We start from the raw sequence: 18,950 nt of genomic DNA, 5'->3' as shown, positions 1-18,950 counted from the left end.
GACATTAAGACAATGTTTTCAACCGTCTTGTCGCACAGCCCCATGGAGTGTGTCGCGAAATTTTGGAATTGAAGAATAAATATAATGCCATCCAGAAAGTCTCTTTACAATGCATTTTTTATTTACAACGAAGTCTTTGATATGGTACATTTTATTTTGAGAGAGACTTTACGAGTGAAACGTGAACAACTGCAACAATGCTCGGTTTAATTTTTCTGCGTGGCGATAATTCGAATGAAATGAACATCTCTAACAATGTTTATAATTCGTTTACTCTTCCCATTTACAAGCAGAGGACATGCTCTGTGTATCACCGAATTAAATAAGATTTTGTGACATGAAAGTACAAGACACACTGTTTAAAGTCATACCTGGTATGGGTGACCAATGACCCCTCGTTTTGGAAATATTGGCTATTGTTTATGACATATTTCCGTTAAGTGCTTAATAGGGAAGCATTGGACTGTGTAAGGGCGTAGCTCATGTGGTTGGATGCTGAGTTATCAGCCAGGCAACCTGAGTTCGAATCGTAATGCTTTCTCATTTTTTAAAGCGTGATATTATTATTATTATTATTGTTATTATTATTATTATTATTATTATTATTATTATTATTATTATTATTATTTTAATTCACTTTCAGTTGTCAGTTCCTATATTCAAAGTCATGTTGAAATATGCGTGGTATGCATCAAAATTGATAAACAAACGAGAAGGGTTTGTGAATGTGAAGGATATCTGTTTCGCAGCAGAAGTGGGGAAAAATGTGTGTGACTGTGGACAACCTTTCATTTGCTGTCCATGGTGCGGAAATATGTATGTTTTGTGGGTTTTTATGACATAATGAATTGGGTACAGGGGCGTATTTTGCGGGCTACTGGGGCTACCGGTGGTAGCCCAAGGAAATTACAAAAGAAACAGTTTATAATATAACATAATGTAATAATTTTGTATTATTAGTTTTACCATAGTAATTAAAATTAAAGTAATTGTTAGATATATTTTGTGTAACAATAGGGTCAGCGGTAGCCCAAACCCTTTAACCAGTATACGCCACTGATTGGGTACAAAATGAAATGGAATAGCTGCTACAGAAATAGAACAGATACCAGTTAACCACCCAGTGGGAAAATGAGAGGTACCATATTGTTGCTTAGTAATATTTCTGTTCATATGATTCTTTTTCGTTAGTTATAGTTTATTTTTGTTTTCATATACTAGGAAGAGACTGAAAACTCATGAAATAATATCTGAACTTGAAGCAACAGACACGAGGGCATATCTGGAGAAATTGATGCTTATATTGCACCACCTGTACATGGGGAAAGCGATGGGGATTCTGGAGATGAGGAGTGTAATAATCCAGACTGCTTGACGAGGACATTCTTGGAAGCAGAAGCTGAGGTAAGGTTTTCAAATGAAACAAGGGATTATGAAATTGATTCCCCTGAGTCTACATTGGAGGCTACGGTATTGTAGGAAGTAGAAGCTGAGGTAGAGACTACAACTAAAACAAGAGGGGATAAAAACTATAACCCAAGATCTGTACTGAATACAAAATATATCCCGCAGTGGAAGAAGGGTCAGACCCTCCCTAATTGTCCACCAGTTTATAATCCTGTCCAGTCGAGTCATCCATTATCACTTTCTAAAGACAGTCATCCAGCTGAATATTTTGACAGTTGTTTCAAATGAGTTTGGCGTGCATCCTATAGGAACAGCAGATCGGTATTCAGCCAAAGAAAAGAAGAGGATATTCATTACACAATCCACCTCATCAAGAAATACAATGGTTTTATGGGAGGTGTTGATCAGATGGATCAAAACATAGCAGCATACAGAATTGGAATAAGAGGGAAAAAATGTATGTTCCAATTGTTTTGTAGATACTGTATTTGATGTCGCCATGAATAATGCATGGTTAACGGCAAGATCAAAAGGAATTTCCTTGGATAATTTGTCATTCAGAGGGACAACTGTAATCGCTATGATGCAGAAATATGGAACACCAGTATCTTCACCGGGGCCCAGAAAGCATCTGAATGTGGGAAATATGGTCGCAGGACCAGCACGTCGCAATGCTGGACACTTGCTGGCGGTTGGTCAACCACGTCGCCGATGCGCTGTCTGCAAAAACAAGACTACTAAAGGCTGTTCCAAACCTTCATGCCCGGCTCCGCTTCATGACAAGTGCGTCAGAGAGTTTCATACATAACATGGTAATTATGTGTTTGGATAATATTGAGTCATTTATATTTTACTATACATATTTTTATGACTAAATTTTATGTGAATATTTACTTGTGCACTGTAAAATTATAAATATTACATGTAAAACATCAATAATATGATGATTCAATAACACAAAGAAATAATATTCACAATTACTGTCATTACATGTAGTAATTTAGATATAAATAAAAAGAAAGAAAAAAAATGTGTATCAGATTTTCCCACTGGGTCGTTAACGTCCCACCCTAAATGTTGTTGTTGTTTTCTAATGCCAGGCATTTGACAATAAAGTCATTTGACCTCTTGCACTCCAATATTTTTCAAAGATATTATCATGACCAGCCACTGAAGCACAGATTTGATTCTGTACCATTAAAGTAGTCCCCGCCCGGAGATCTGATTGGGGGACTATTTTACCTCCGGATAATTTTACCTTAATGGTACTCATTTCATATTGGAGTTAAATGGCAAGTTGTATCCGATTTAAGTGAACACCATATTTTAACGTTTTGGTGGCTACTTCATTCACACACAACCCCCAGAATGTCTGGAGGACCACACCTGCTGTTGGTCGACGGGTCCATTGGACCTAGCTGGGAGGTCTTGTTGATCACCAGCTTTCCCTCCTTAAGCCACTGGAGGACGATTTTAGTGCCATAGCAGGTCAGCACTAGGAACAGAAAAGTAGAAAGAGGAGGAAGGAAAGGGAAATGAACACCTAGGCCTCGAATGCTCTAATGCCTTCGGGGTCGAAGAAAGTAAGAGTTCAGTCAGAGGACTGGATAGGAAAGGGTAAAGAGGGAATTAGGTATTGGATAGAGGAAAATTATACCAAATTCAGTCAATAACTCATCAAGCTGACCAGTGCTAATGGATGAGTAGCCCCTCCCTTTAGTTCAGCTCGTAAAATTATGCTTACTAACAGCTGCACCACGGGGAGGTAGGGATGAGACATTGGGTATTTGTCCAGGTTGGTTCCTTAAAGCCTTCAATGGGAAGGATTAATGGCTCTCCCTCCTGTATCCCACACATACCCTTTTGTAGCCCCCACCCTAAATGTAAAGATTCATCTGTGTTCGCTCATTTACAATTAAAAATGTATAAAAACAAAAACTATGCGAGACATTCACAATATTTGGACAAAAATAAAGTTACGGGCATAAATGGGTTAAGTTCTGGGTTAGATGACAGTAGTGGTAATTCAAATAATGTGAGTGAAAGTTCCCTTCAGGGTTCGCAAAAACGCAATGCATTTCGTAAATATTATAGTGATGAATGCTTCCAATATGGTTTTACTTGGCGTGGAGATTAATATAAACTCTTCAGTGGTGACAATTTTTCATCTGTGAAAATAGACCTATCATCACAAATTGTTGCCATACTTTTGCAAAAGACGTCTGATTTCAGTATCCCCTGCCTGTTTGTCTGCAGTCAGGAAGTGCCAAGTATTTCGACAATGAGACAGAAGAGCATCATTAAGAATTCTGTACGTCCATATTTTCCAAGTGCAGAGCTTCGGAAACATTAGAATTTGCTTTGCAGTGTATTACAACGAATACTGGCTGCCATAACAGTGTGCTTTAATACCCCGAAAACAGCATGTACAATATATGCCACATGTTTCCAACAGTGTTTATGGTGAGACTGGGTATAATAACACAGGGTAACAAATTTTTAACTTCTTTCTTTTCTTTCTTTTTTTTTTTTGCTCTGGGCACGTGATACATGTTTTCTATATAATTTGAGCCTCCTGAATACGAATATGACAATAAAAATAATTGGTTACGGGTTTTGAGAAATTTTCTAATTTATTCAATATACTGCTTTATATAATGACAATAAGATTAAATACGCACTGATCAGAAGATTACAGCTTTCTTTTTCTGCATTTTCTTTTATATTGGGCATCAGGTACATCACGAGGTAAAGTCCACCAATAGCATGCTGGCATATTGGTACTCCACTGTCTTGGTATCTTTTTTTTTTTTTTTTCATAGCTGAAATTTCTTGAAGAAAACAGTTACCATGCTCATCATTGAAATCGCCACAATTCTCGGGGAAAAAGTCAAGATGGGAGTGAAGGAAGTGAATTTTCAGGGACATGTGACAACCCATAGTTTCATACGCCAACAGTAAATTTTGCACTAGTTCGTTATAGTTCTCACTTCCACGGTTACCCAGAAAATTTAATACAATCTCCTTGAGTGCAATCCAGGCGGCTTTCTCTTTTCATTCCAAATAAGATTCGAAGTGATTGTCCTTCATTAGTTCTCTAATTTGTGGTCCATTGGAAAATTTATGGCAAAAAAAAAAACAAATTTAGATTTTTTTTCAGTTTTGACCAAATTTTCACTAGAATTCCCCCTAAAATAAAGGGGAGACTCTAGTGAAAATTGTAACTTCTACAATTTTTAGCGGATTTTAATGAAATTCATACTGCTGAAGGAATGTAATAAATCAATATTCTGTGAATTTTCATCTCATTGTTTTCAAATTTGGAAGACACACACTTCGAAAGCAGCTTAAAAATCTGTAATTTTCACTCTTTATGTAGAATTAAAAATATTCCCGTTAATGGTTGTTAAATGTCAAAATATGCAAAATTTTCAGCGGAATGGATAGCACATAATTAATAATTTTTTTATTTCAACATAAAGTGATTGAAAGTTGAAATGGCAACTTGGAATTATTAATAAGTGTATAATAAAGTAGGAAAAAAAATTACGGCCTATACTGAAAATGTGATTGACGTAGAGCATTTTGAATTTGCATATCATATCATAGTTAAAATGTTGATAACTCAGAAACTATATGTTCAATTGAACTGAAATTTTGCACAGAATGTTGACTTATTACATTCCTTCAGCAGTATGAATTTCATTAAAATCCGGTAAAAATTGTAGAAGTTACAATTTTCACTAGAGTCTCCCCTTTATTTTAGAAGTCACTAACAGTAGAAAATTTTTCCTAGATATGTTTAAATGCTTCAGTTTCATGATTCATCCCTTTAACAAAATTCTTCATTAACTCTAACTTAATGTGTAAAGGGGTAAATTTATTTTATTTTGAGGTACAAGGGGTTGATGTACAATATTTTTCTTCCTTGCTCTAGTGATTGTCGTTTTGGCCATACTTTTATTTTATAATGCTTATCTCGAGCGCGACTGTCCCATTCGCACAGAAAGCAGCAGCAACATTTTGTGTAGCCTAATTGCATTCCAAGAAGCAATGCTACAACATTCAAATCGGCACATACAAGCCATTCGTACTTTAAATATTATAATTAAAGCAACTTTAAAGAGATGCACGTCATACACAGAATACTAACACCATGGAAATCTCCTCGTAAACTGAAGCGATTTCATATGGCGAACCTGTTTCTGCTCCTCCAAATGGAACCGAAAAGGGCAATAAAACAATTTCCGCTTCTTTCTAGAAGTGGTTTTGATAGGCTGGTCCATTGCAAAATATAAACTACAGTAATGTCATTAAAGCTCACAGTGAAAGAAATACATATCACAAGTAAAATTATAAAAACTCAAGCGGATTCATACCGCGAAATTGTTTCACCCCCTCCGAATAGACTCATAAAAGGGCACTAAAATAATTTCCTTTCTACAAGTGCTTCTAACATGGTGGCCTACTTATACTAATATTGTTTTCACATAATGGGTCGTCACATTTGTAAAACAAAATACTGGTAGCTACACACGAAATACAGTGATTTTTTAATTAAAATGCATAGAAAATTAATTATAATGTGCATTTCGAAAACGCGAACTGATGGAACATTTTGCTTATAATTTTTTAATTCAGGAGGTCGAAATTATTAAGAATTTGTTAATTTTATGTCTGGCGCAAAATGACTGTTGACCAGTGTAGCGTTCAATTTCTGAAAGAATAATATGGGTATGCTAACATGAATTGTGTATGTGTTTGTGTTCTTGTGTTTTGTAATTACATAATATGTGTTCCTCACAGTTTTCTGAATATATTAATTAAGATAACTAGATATTCTCAATATTCTGGACTCATCTTTTACGAAGTTTGTTGACGTTCTCAATATTTCTTTGTAAGTTCATTTCGGAATATGTATGGTAAGACTTTCCCGTGTTCAATTTCAAATTTAACACAGGAAAGTCTTACGATACATATTTCGAAGTGATAGTGTTAAAAGTTGTGTAATCAAGATGTGTAAGTTCATTATATAATTGTGTAAGTAAGATAATTGATTTTAATAATACGTTTGAATTTATTCTCTTTCGCATCACAATATAAGGGCAAAAAACAAATATCACTCTAATTCTCTTACCGAAGAGAAAAACATTGTCTAATAAAATTAACCTTCCAGTGCTGGCGCCAAGTCTCACAGACCCGGTACAATTACGTTTACTATTTACTCTGAAGTGTTGGTTGGTAGAAATCTGTTTCTCCACCTAGCTTCCTGTTTCTTTCCATAGTTGACATGTGAGTGCCGACGTGGCTATTCGTGCAGCAGTAAGCGAGATAATTACGTAACGGGTCTATCAGACTTGGCGCCAGTGTTGGCGTTACACAGTTTCATTTTGAAGTTTTAGTGCTTAAGAAATATTTGTGGTAGTAACGAACTGATTGATTCAAATATCAGCGGATTATTCTGTTTACTGATGATATGAAACATTTTGCTAGTTTTTAATTAATATTTAGCTTACGATATACTTCAAAAAAGTCTTACGAAGAAAATGAAAAACGAGTTGTGAGTTTGCTAGACGAGGTTGTAAGCTGTGAGAATGATAGTGAACACTGCGATGATGACGCCGACACTGATGAAGAGGTCGGTGAAGTGGAAGTATTTTATGGCAATACAGATACAGAACAGGAAGGTGAGCGCGAGTGGTGATGATGAACAATTTGAGATTCCGAACAAAGTTCCTAGAGTTCCTGGTTTCAAATCTAAAGATGGTACGGTATGGAGACAACACTGTTCACCAAAGGCTGTTAAGACTCGGCAGTGTAATATTGTGACGCATCTATCAGGTGTGAGGCCACGTGCTAGAGAGGCTAAAACTCCTACTGATTGTTGGTCTCTTGTTTTTTATGATGGCATATTAAATGTTATTTATTTTTATTAGTCATCTACGTTTTGACAATACAGAAACAAGAAACGATAGAAAACAATGGGATAAGTTAGCTCCAATTCGGCAGGTGTTTGAAATGTTTTTGAACAACTGCAATAAAGGATACACAATAGGTGAATTTGTAAAGTAGATGAAATGTTGGAGGCTTTCAGAGGCAGATGCTCATTCAAACAGTATATGCCTAAAAAACCTAATAAATATGGCATCAAAATTTTTTCCTTCGTTGATGCTAAGACATGGTATGTCCGAAATACGGAACCATATGTTAGTCAACAATCAGAAGGTCCATTTAGGGCATAAAATGATCCTGAAAGTATAGTCGAGCGACTTTTTGAACCAATATCAGGAACAGGGAGGAACATTACATGTGATAATTGGTTCACTTCCTTTCCACTTATTACAAGCTTGCTGAATCACCTATGTGGGAAGAGTACGAAAGAGTAAAAGGGAGATGCCAATAGAATTTGTGGATTCCAAAAAGAGACCAGTGAGATCTAGTGTGTTTGGTTTCCAAGAAGACATTACCATTGCTTCTTACTTACCGAAAAAGGGCAAAAATGTAATTTTAGCATCTAGTATGCATCATGATGACTCAATAGATTCATCAACAGATGACAAAAGCAAGCCAGAAATTGTCACCTTCTATAACTCCACTAAGAGAGGTGTCGACGTGGTTGACAAACTTTGTGCTTATTATATTAATTGTTAAAATTTGTGCTGCCTATGACGTCGCAAGAAATACCAGAAGAAGGCCAATGGTGATGTATGCACTACTGAATATTGCTGGAATAAACTCGCAAGTGATTTGTATCTTTAACAATCAGAAGGAAAACAGTGTCCACAGGAAGTACGTGAAGGAATTGGCCGTGGGATTAACAGATGATCACTTGAAACGTAGAGCTGCCCTTACAAATCTTCCACGTGAAGTACGAGAAGAGAAAGGGGGCAAGAAGTTGCTGGAACATGTTTTCAACATGTTAAGGCCGATCAGTTTCCAGAGGGAACGAGAAAAAGGTGCTTTTTCTGCAAAAAGGACAGTAAAACAAAATACTTTTGTAGAATATGTAAGAAATTTATATGTTTAAGTCATGCTCAGTTTTCATGCTCTGAATGCAGTGTTTAAATGATCTTCTGTCTCAAACCAGTATTTAAATATTATTTTTATTTTTTTAAGGAAAACCATACACAATATTTCAATTGTTTGCTGATTTGAAAGGCTTTTGTTCATAAAATTCACATTACATTCACTTTTTTTTTAAATTTTTTAAAATTAATTAAAATAGATGTTATATAACAACAAACTGCTTATTATTTGCAATTCACCCATTTCAGTATATCCAATGGATGCTGTCAAATTGCTAAAATATTAATAAATTGGTTGGAAGAGTCAGAAATAAAATTAAATATATATGGGTCTACCAGACTTGGCGCCAGCAGTGATGTTCTGAAAGAGGGCGCCACTACTGGAAGGTTAAACTGGAGCAGGGGGTAAGACAAGGTGACGCCATTGCCCCACTAATATTTAACATGGCTCTAGAAATAGTAATTCAAAAGGAGACAATACAAACAAAAGGATCCATATTCAATAAGTGTAGCCAAATTCTAGCTTTTGCCGATGTTGTCATTACTGGAAGAAAGTTGAAAGATGTAGAGGAAACATTAATAACATTAAATGCGCAAAATAAGGCCCTGGGATTCAAGATCAATGTCAAAAATCTAAGTACATGAAAATTTCTAGAAGCTATTAACCTTAGAATAGTACCAACAAGAACAACAGGAATGAAACACTAATTTGAGGATATTTGTTTGAGGAAATTCAAGAATTTGTATATCTTGGTTTGTTATTAAGATATAATAATGAATCAAAAGATGAAATTCAGGGAAGAATTAATTTAGCCAATATAACCTAGTATGCACTTTTACCCATGCTTAAAAGCAAAATAGTAACCAGAGAAATCAAACTGAACATATACAAGACTCTAATTAGGCCAGTGGCTCAGAATCATGGACATCATAGAAGGAAACGTGTACACAAATAACAATGAATTAAATACTATTATAGTCACAATCATGCAATGGTATGAAAGAAAAATTTCACAACCTCGAGCGGGAATCGAACCTGCGACTTCCTGGTCTCCGGTCAGCTGCTCTACCACTGAGCTATCGAGTTCGTCTCACGCCAAAGGCTTGGAATTATCCTTTCATACTGGCGACTCTGTTATAGAGTACTGTCCATAGCGTCTGATCTTAGTCAGCACTGCTTATGGCTGGAAAGAAACTTTTACAAATGTAATCTTCATCTTACGATGTTTGGGTGACATCACCCAAACATCGTAAGATGAAGATTACAAATAACAATTTTCGGTGGTGCACAAATGGGCAATACATAGAGAATCAGATACAACAAGGAACTGTACGATATGTTTAAAGAACCAGATAATATAGAATATCTAGATTACAATGGTTGGGACATGTTAGAGGTATGGAGAACCTTAGGAAGGCTAAGATGGTTACCACACAAAAAATAGAGGGAACAAGGTTGAGAGGAAGACCACGATTGCTTTGGATGGATTATGTGGAATGTGATTTGGCGAGGTTTGGAATCCGGAATTGGATGAAGCGGGCTGAGGATCGTGGAGAATGGATGAGGATCATTAATGAAGTCAAGGCTCCCTTGGGCTGTAGTACTAAATAAGAAGAAGAAGAATTCTCTTACTCTCCAGTCTACCCTGTTATTGGTATATGTTATAGCTAATTTCATTAAAGTGAGTGATCTTGCTGGAAAAGTCAATGATTAGTCCAAAGTTTGGTGAGGTGCTTAGAGGAAAAGTCATGTTATTTGCACCCTATACCTCAAAATCAATGAGCCCATTATGTCTTCTAAGTTAAGAGAGTGTAAATTGTTAAATTCTTGTTCCAGTTGTGATTCGAAACACTTACATAGCTGACATGACTACTATATTAGATTTCTGTGTTTAAATTTATAATTCCCATAAGCTCTTGGATATTCACTGTTTATTCCAAATCCAAATGCGAAAATTTAAAAAGTCTCTATACTAAAATCTATAAAGAATTTGAGACCTGCAAGTGCAAATAATTCTTCCGTGGCGGGATTTATATTGCGAAAATATGTAGAATTTCTGGATACAAATTCACCAAGCCAGTGTTGCCCACAACATATTGATAAATCATTTACAGTTTATCAATCACTGGTAAGTTCATGTAATAAAGTTGTTGTTTTCTAATGCCAGGTGTTTGACAGTAAAGTCATTTGACCTCTTGCACTCCAATATTATTCAAAAATATTATCATGGTCAGCCACTGAAGCATAGATCTTGAGGTGTTCCGAATCCATTTCTTGGTTTGAGTTACACAATGGGCAGTTAGGGGACTGATATATTCCAATTCTATGCAGGTGTTTGGCCAAACAGTCATGGCCTGTTGCCAATCTAGATGCAACTACAAACGATTTGCGTGGTAAATCGGGAATTAAGTTAACTGCGGATGCAGAAAGTTCCATTTTTTCCCTTGAGATTGTGTTATCAAATTTTGTTTGTTGAAGTCTAAGTATGTAGATTTAATAAATCTTTTCACACAGTAATACAGATTTAGTAACAGGACTGTAAGTAGTAGTGCTGCCCTTCTTTGCTAAAGCATCAGCATTCTCTTTTCCAAGGATTCCACAAAGGGATAGTGTCCTTTGGAATACAATTCTTTTATTGAGTGTTATTAATTGAGAGAGCATTTTAGTTATTTCTGCTGTTTGAAATGAAGGTGTGTGTCTAGAGACTATTGAAAGAATAGCTGCTCTTTGGAGCCTGACATATAACTGCATTCTTAAATTTATTGATGTTGCATAGAAGATTCCTGAGACTTTCACTTATTGCAATGATTTCTCCAACAAAACTTGTTCCATATCCAGGAGGTCTATAAAGTGAGAAGAGACAGCAACTAAAATCTGCAACAGCTCCTTGTTCCCTGCAAATCAAGGATCCGTCAGTGTATAAATGAAGCCAGTATTGTGGAGTGTACTGGTACCTAATATTAATTGTCTCTAAAGACAATTGAAGACATTATTACAAAAACAAACCTTGTCAAAATTGCCATTTTTCAGGAGAACAATAAAAATTAATAGAACAACATATGTCAGCTCTTTCTGTACAAATGGTGTTCATGCTTGTGACTGTTGCACCTGACATGGACCTTTTTTGGAGTCTTTAAACATTTGAAATAGTAGCAAATGTGTCCTTAATTCAATTTCGGTAAAAATGACAAGGGCTGTTTTTGTAATGTCTTCAACTGTTTCATTATTTCAGTGTTTATTTCTGATATCAGTATTTCTTCTCTTAAATTTAGATTATACTCTATATTCATTTATTTAATCGAGTTAAAAGCTTTGGTTTAACTTGTAAGTTTTTTTTAAATTCGGGATGTTGATTTTCTGTTTTAATTCTTGAACCATGGATATCAAACTTTTTTGAGTTTTTAATCTACAGAGAGGACTTTATGAGTGCCAATTGTTTCGTGGTAATCTGATAAGGCTTTCATATTGGATCAGTGCTTTTTCTTCTATTGTCATTTTGATGCTGTCAATATTAGTGAGGAATCTCTTAGAATGTATTGGAGTTGTTTTGATTCCACCAGTAATGAGCCTGAGAGCTTGGTGTTGAACATGTTAAATAAAGTAATTGGATTCATATGAATTAACCAAATTTAATGGCTAGTCACATATGCGCATCCTTATTTTTGTCTTTAAGTGCTAAATTTGGAACGATTCGGAAATGTATACAAGTGATAATTGTGTGAATTGCTCTATCAAATAACCGAACAGATCTGGTGCAATCCTTAACTAAGTCACACCCTGCCTGCAGTCTGTCTGCAGCGCCAATAACTCAACAATTATTTCAAACAATCGAATACGTACGTTTCAAGTGAATTGTCATTAGATTACTTATGAGTCAAATGCCATGAAACAAAATTTTTTGACAGACATATTAGTAGGGCTGTCTCTCCGAGAAAAGACTTCATGCCTCTGAGACAGATTTTTTAGACTAGAGGATGAACTGTTGAGTAAACTAAAAACGTATGTTCTATTTTTTCAAAATAAAATATATGTCACTCCTATTAACCTTGCTGTCTTGGGAGACCATCTTTTTGTTTGAATGCCAGTTGACTCCAGCCCAAAGAGATTGGTTTCGTTCTGAACAAAAAAGGAAAAAATTATCTCGAAAACTAGTTTCGTAATAAGAAATCATATTGCTTTAAAATCACGGCATTTTTGACATACGTAGCTAAAGATAGGCTACTAAATTAGATTTGCAAAACTCAACAAAATAGTCCCAAAGTTTACTTACACAGTGCGTATAATATCAATTTTAAGACTTCATTAATGAGTACCAGTAACATTTCCACGATTTTCTTTGTGGCATTGTTAGAATACTTCTGCAAGGTGTTAGCACAGTCTAGTACAGGGCTTGCCAAACTACGGCCCGCAGGCCGGATCAGGCCCGCGAGCTGCTTTTGTTTGGCCCATTTACTAACTTTAAAGAAAATTAAAAGTCAATAAAAGAAGATTAATTTATTCACGAATTTCGATCGATGAAATCAAATCAGAGGCCCAGATTCTTAAACAAATTGCTCATATACTATGGTAACAATGGCGTTGCTACAATATAGGCTACTGGATGCAAGCGTTCGACCGCAGGTTGTCCAGCCCAAGCACGAAGTGTGGCATCAGAGCAACCAGAGATTGCACTGTAGTAAGCTGACAACAGCGACGTCTTTCGATACACGCTCACACATAATAGAGCAGTGGAAATGTGAAGTGGTAAATATTATCCAGTTAAGAATAGTATTAGCACTTTGAGTAATCCACAAGCATTTACTAGTAGTTCTTACAGCGTAACTTAACTTCAGTTATGGCAGGGAAAGAAAAAAAAAAGAGAAAATGGACAGTGAATGTTCTGTGTTTAAACAACAATGGAGTTTGGACTATTTTATGATTCAAACTGGAAATAAAGTAATTATGCCTGATTTGTAACGAATCAGTTACTGTCTCTAAAGAATATAATATTCGCAGGCATTATGAACCCAAACATTTGTCATAATTTTCACAATTTACGGGGAAGTTACGGGATAAATTTGAAGCAATGGAATGTGGGCTGTCATCTCAACAGAATATTTGAAGAAACAGAGATCAGACAATGAAGCAGCAACAGTGGCTAGTTTCGCATGAACTGGCGAAAAGGGCAAAATCTTTTAGTGATGGTGAATTTATTAAATCGTACATGATAATGGCGGCAAAGGAGATTTTTGTCCTGGGAAAGTAGATTTATTTAAGAACATTAGCCTTTCGGTACATAGAGTGGAAGATATTTCCAAAAACACCACTTGTCATTGAATGAAAAAAGAAAGCAGTTTGAAAGTGTAGGTTTTAGGTCAATAAAACACAAAGTTTGAATACTAATGTTGTTTATGTGCTTTGTTCATTAAACTTAATTTAAATTTACGTGACTTGGCCCGCGATTCTTTCTCGGATGGTTAATGTGGCCCTCGCTATGAAAAGTTTGGCAAGCCCTGGTCTGGTATATAAAGTCACGAAGCTCAATACATAGGGAATATGTATCCATAGATAGTTACTAATCACTAGGATTGCTACTATCGCCTCATCATAGACAATGCGAAATAGTACCGGCACAGTCTATTGTTCCTAGCACCTTCAATAACTCTTCCTTCGTGACTGTGGTGTTAGTTCATTTCCTTTCGGTGTTAAATAACTCCAAATTTACAAAAATGCAAGTCAAATTAGCCAAAGTGGGGCTGTAAACGATATTCCATGTCCTTTGGTTTGCTGCATACAGTCGAAACTAGTGAGTGAAATTAACTTGCTGTGCATTTCTCATTAACCTGATTTGCTCGTGCAATGCAAATGGCCCATTGCACAGTAGGCTTAATGTTTAGCATGGCTGACCATGAACGAGGGAGCCCAGTTTCCAATCCTGGTTTGGACAGGTTATCTGGTTGATTTTTCCTGAGTTTTCTCTCAACCCATTCAGAGCAAATTCTGTGTAGCTCTTGACGCTGGACCATGAACTCATTTCGCTGGCATTATGACTTTCATTTCTCTCAAAGTAACCATCACAGTTGATAAAGTACCGTATTGTAAAGTAAATCAATAAACATGTAATGTTACTGTAACGAGATAATGTTATAAACAAATTTTTAACTCTTAGGGCCCTGGCCAGAAAAATAGATTCCACAAAATTATTGCATTCACTAACAAATTTGGTATGTTTATTAAGTGACAGAATTTTTAATTCATTGGCTAGAATATTGTTTCCTTAAACTGTATAATTTATGACCGTATTGGTTTGTCTCGACATCTTGGGTTTTCGGTTGAAACTGAGCTGAAAAATTCCAACTTGTCAAACGTCACCCAGATTAATGTACACGAAAGCTGTGTTAGTTTTGCAAAAAAAAAAAAAAAAAAAAAACAAACAAACAAACAAACAAAAAAAAAAACAAGTGACAGAAATCCGGAACAGGCTCCCTGAAAATGTAAAAATCCTCAAGAAAATGCCACTGTTAAGTGTCAGTGAAGTTCCTAAATCAGTTAAATCACATCTTACTGATTTGGCTATAGCTTTAGGGCAGCCGTGGCGAAAATGCGACTCACGAGCACATTGCGGCTCGCAGTGCATTTCCCGTGCTTCCTACCTACAACCCCCACTCTCTCACTCACTGGAGTCAAACTCCGTTCCATTTGTATTTGTCTCTGACCTGTGAGTGGGGTATCATCGCAATGTCTCTCTCGAAAACATGTACCTCTATAAAAGCGAAAGTTTCAAGTAGGATGGGAGGATGGATTTTTTTGCTGACAATATGATGAGAATATTAAATGTATGATTTGTTCACAAGTATTACTAGGAAAACGGCTGTATAATATAAAACAGCATTATAAGTTACTACATTTTACTCATGAAACATTAAAAGGTTAAGTGTTATTATTATTATTATTATTATTATTATTATTATTATTATTATTATTATTATTATTATTATCATCATCATTATTATTATTATCATCATCATCATCATTATTATTATCATCTCTGTATGTCGATCCTATTTCAGCAGATGTACGAATAATGCGGTTAGATCTTCAAATTAAACTCACAGATTTACAATGTGATGTTAAATGAAAGCTAGATGTAAGGACTTCACAAATGTTGAACTTTTCAAATCTTTCGAAAAAAATAAATATTTGAAGCTTCGTTCTTTCGCTTGCTCTGTTGAAGCCATGTTCGCTATAACTTACGTTTGTGAAAAATTATTTTCAACAATTAAAATAGTAAAAATCAAATTTAGATCACGACTGACTGACAAATACCTTCGTGATCAACTACGATTGGCAGTAACTGACATAATTCCTGATTTTGAAACTTTGTCGCAGAGACATTCTGAAGACAGTTAATTTTAGGTTGTGATAATGTGTCCTATGTTTTCTTGTTCATTTCTTTCTTCGTTACACATCCTAAACATTAGTTTGTAGCCTTGTACTGTATATAATTTTATTTAAGTGCTTGACGTAAGGAAAATGAAAAACCGTTAATAAGTCAGACAGTTGCTTGACTTCCCCTTCGGGTGTCCGCCTCCCTCCATAGGTGCTATGCGCTTTGCAGCTTACACAGTGGCTCGGCGCACGATGGCATTTTCGCCACGGCTGCTTTAGGGTATGAAGATGAAGTTGATAAAATTGAAAACCAGAGAAAGATAAATGCACTTAACGAAATGAGTTAATGAGTCTACCACTGTAGAATTTTGGAAAGAAGTTAATCAATATGAAGATGTTGCTGATGAAAATCATTATTCCGAATTAGTTTTTCTGTTCTGACGTTGCCACATTCAAATGCTGAATTCAACGAGTTTTTAGCCAGGTTAATATCACAGTCTAGTATATACAGTCGCGAAGCTCAATACGTAGTAAATATGCAAACATTAGATAGTTGCTCACCGCTAGGATCGCTAATATCGCCTCATTACAGGCAACGCAAAATAGTACCGTCACAGTCTATTGTTTCTAGCACCCTCAAAACTCAAGCTTCGTGACTGTATATAGTAGACTGTGTTAATATTCTGAAAAACAAACTTAGAAACAGATGAAGATAGATATCTTCTCAGCGATTCTAAGAATTAAGTTCGCTGCGTGAAAGTGTTGTTTTTCCTATGAAATCCCATCAAGTATTTTACAACATGTTGGATCAAAGGCAGCATACACAAGCGGAAACAGCAGAGAAACCTGAAGGGAATCGACATCAGAAGGGTGGAGTAAGACGACGAGGAGGATGATGTATGGCGTCTATTTCTATTAGGCGAGTTTATTTTACATTGCATCATAGTAAGAATACATTAAAAATTTTACTTTCTGTGGCTGGTTCTCTCTCTTTAGCATTTTCTGGCCACTTTAGTAGTCAGTTTTAGACACCTTTTTTTCTCACTGCGTATTGGTGACAATATTTTTACGGAAACTGCTGTCATGGCTTCCTGGATCATATCTTGAAAGACGCTGTTAACGTTTCAGCAGTTCATTATATTCTTCCAGAAAGGTAAGTGTATAGATGTATATTGTTACATTGTATTCTATATAACCATAAGTTGCATGATTTATTCTTCAGAAACGGATTTAAATCAATTTCTCCTTTGCGGTGTACGTCTGCTCATAGTGGAGAAATGGAACATTGTATTTCATTCCTTGACTCTTGTATCAAAATTGGACAACAGGAAGACTTCCTTATGCTCCATTTGAAACTGTTATGCTATGCACACTAGTGTTTTGATTATCGTTGAATGGCTAGTTTAATATGCCGATAGTAAATATCTTTGTCATAACTTCAGTACTGTATTCAATTGTCAGGATTTGTTTGTAAGGTAAATATCAAACAAGCCTAGAATCAACATGATCATCTTGTGCTCGTGCGCGTGCTACGGAAATGTGGAATTATTATTACATATGCTAGTAAGTATATCTAGTTATGGAGGAAATAATTTAAATACCAATATATTGATATTGCAATATATTGCAAACTTGATTTCGATAATCCATATATAAGATTGCATTCCGTAAGCAAATAGCATTTTCAGGTGTACATTTACTGTACCACAATAAAATTAGTTAAATTTTAATTTTCGTTTTTACCATTGAGATTAACATTATAACAGTCAAAAGCATAAAAGTAAAATTGGTCATTTGCTAGGAGACGTCGTTGCATATAGATCACTTTTACACTAAACCTAAAATTTGTTTTTGCAAATATGGTATAATCCAATTTTATGTTGCTAAGGCGAACTGTCATGGCGGACGCGCAAGGCTACTACGTAAATCAAATTAAGCATGTATGCATGGGAGCAAACACTACACTCATTAGCGATGAGAGAAAAGCTGAAATCATGTATTTGAAAAGCTAATAAGTTGTAACTGTATTAAATCGTGGACGTAGTGAACAGACAGAACATCAGAGTCGCAATGACACTATGCTTTCAGCTCAAGATACCCGTACGGCAAAGAAATGTACAACAAACAAATTATTACCCGGGTTCGAACCCCGAATAAATGCAATTCCATAAAATATGTATGAGTATGACATATGCAAATAGTCGCAAAACCAAAATATATAATCCCCAATGACAGGAATGGTAATACACTCAGAGCATATAGAGTGGACTGAGAGGACAGAGAATGGACTGAGAGAACAAAGCGTAGACTGAGAGGACATAAAGTGGACTAAAAAATCAGACAGGGGAATATGAGTACAGAGAGTGTACTGGTTTGACTGTGAGTGGACTGAGAGGAAGCAGATGAGACTGAGTTCACATAGACTGGACTGAGAGGACTCACAGGTCAAAGAGGGGACTCAGCGGGCAGAGAATGGACTCAGAGGAAACAGATTGGACTGAGAGAGAGAGTGGACGCAGAAGACAGAGTAGACAGAGAGGACATAGAGTGCAGTGAGAGGACACAGAGTAGAGTGAGAATTTAGAGAGTGTACTGGTTGGACTGTGAGCGGACAGAGATGAACCAGATTGGACTGAGAGGAGAGAGAGTGGGCTAAGAGCACAGAGAGAAGACTGAGAGCACATAGAGTGGACTGAGAGGACAGAGTGGAATATGAGAACAGAGAGTGGACTGGTTGGACTGTGAGTGTACTGAGAGGTACAAGATTGGACTGAGAGAAGAGAGAGTGGACTGAGAGCACAGAGAGTGGAATGAGTAGACAGGGAGTGGAGTCAATGGTCATAGAGTGGACTAAGAGCACAGACAGTGGACTGAGAGGACAGAGAATAGACTGAGAGGACATAGAGTGGACTAAGAGTTCAGAGAGTGGAATATCAGTACAGAGAGTGGAATGGTTGGACTATGAGTGGACTGAGACGAAGCAGATTGGACTGAGAGGTGAGAGAGTGGACTGGGAGAACAGAGAGTGGATTGGTTGGACTGTGAGTGGACTGAGAGAACCAGATAGGACAGAGATGAGAGAGAGTCGACTGAGAGGACATAGAGTGGACTGAGAGCACATAGAGTTGACTGAGAGGACAGAGAGTGGA

General features: G+C 36.2%; 3 protein-coding genes across 5 annotated transcripts in view; all 3 read left to right on the top strand.

The window, feature by feature from the left end:
* LOC138691565 (zinc finger protein ZFP2-like) overlaps positions 1-12,177 on the top strand; it is a 41,248-nt gene extending 29,071 nt beyond the window's left edge. The window contains exon 6 of one of the 2 annotated variants that reach the window (XM_069813657.1): positions 11,272-12,177. In XM_069813657.1, coding sequence (XP_069669758.1) covers positions 11,272-11,287 — 16 coding nt within the window. In that variant the 3' untranslated portion in view covers positions 11,288-12,177. Of the gene's footprint in view, positions 1-1,221; positions 3,869-11,271 lie in introns of those variants that run through there. The other variant, XM_069813655.1, reaches the window with a different exon arrangement.
* Positions 1-18,950, top strand: part of LOC138691562 (gastrula zinc finger protein XlCGF57.1-like) — a 449,766-nt gene that overhangs the window by 135,129 nt on the left and 295,687 nt on the right. The window lies entirely within an intron of this gene.
* The window catches only part of LOC138691568 (zinc finger protein 678-like), a 44,920-nt gene continuing 42,670 nt past the window's right edge, over positions 16,701-18,950 (top strand). The window contains exon 1 of one of the 2 annotated variants that reach the window (XM_069813660.1): positions 16,701-16,954. The gene's annotated coding sequence lies outside the window, so the exon portion shown is untranslated. The remainder of the gene's footprint in view (positions 16,955-18,950) is intronic. The other variant, XM_069813661.1, reaches the window with a different exon arrangement.

Source organism: Periplaneta americana, chromosome 16 (assembly GCF_040183065.1).
Source record: "Periplaneta americana isolate PAMFEO1 chromosome 16, P.americana_PAMFEO1_priV1, whole genome shotgun sequence".
NCBI lineage: Eukaryota > Metazoa > Arthropoda > Insecta > Blattodea > Blattidae > Periplaneta > Periplaneta americana.
Note: the sequence above shows the minus strand (reverse complement) of the source record. Positions and strands in the feature narration are given on the sequence as shown.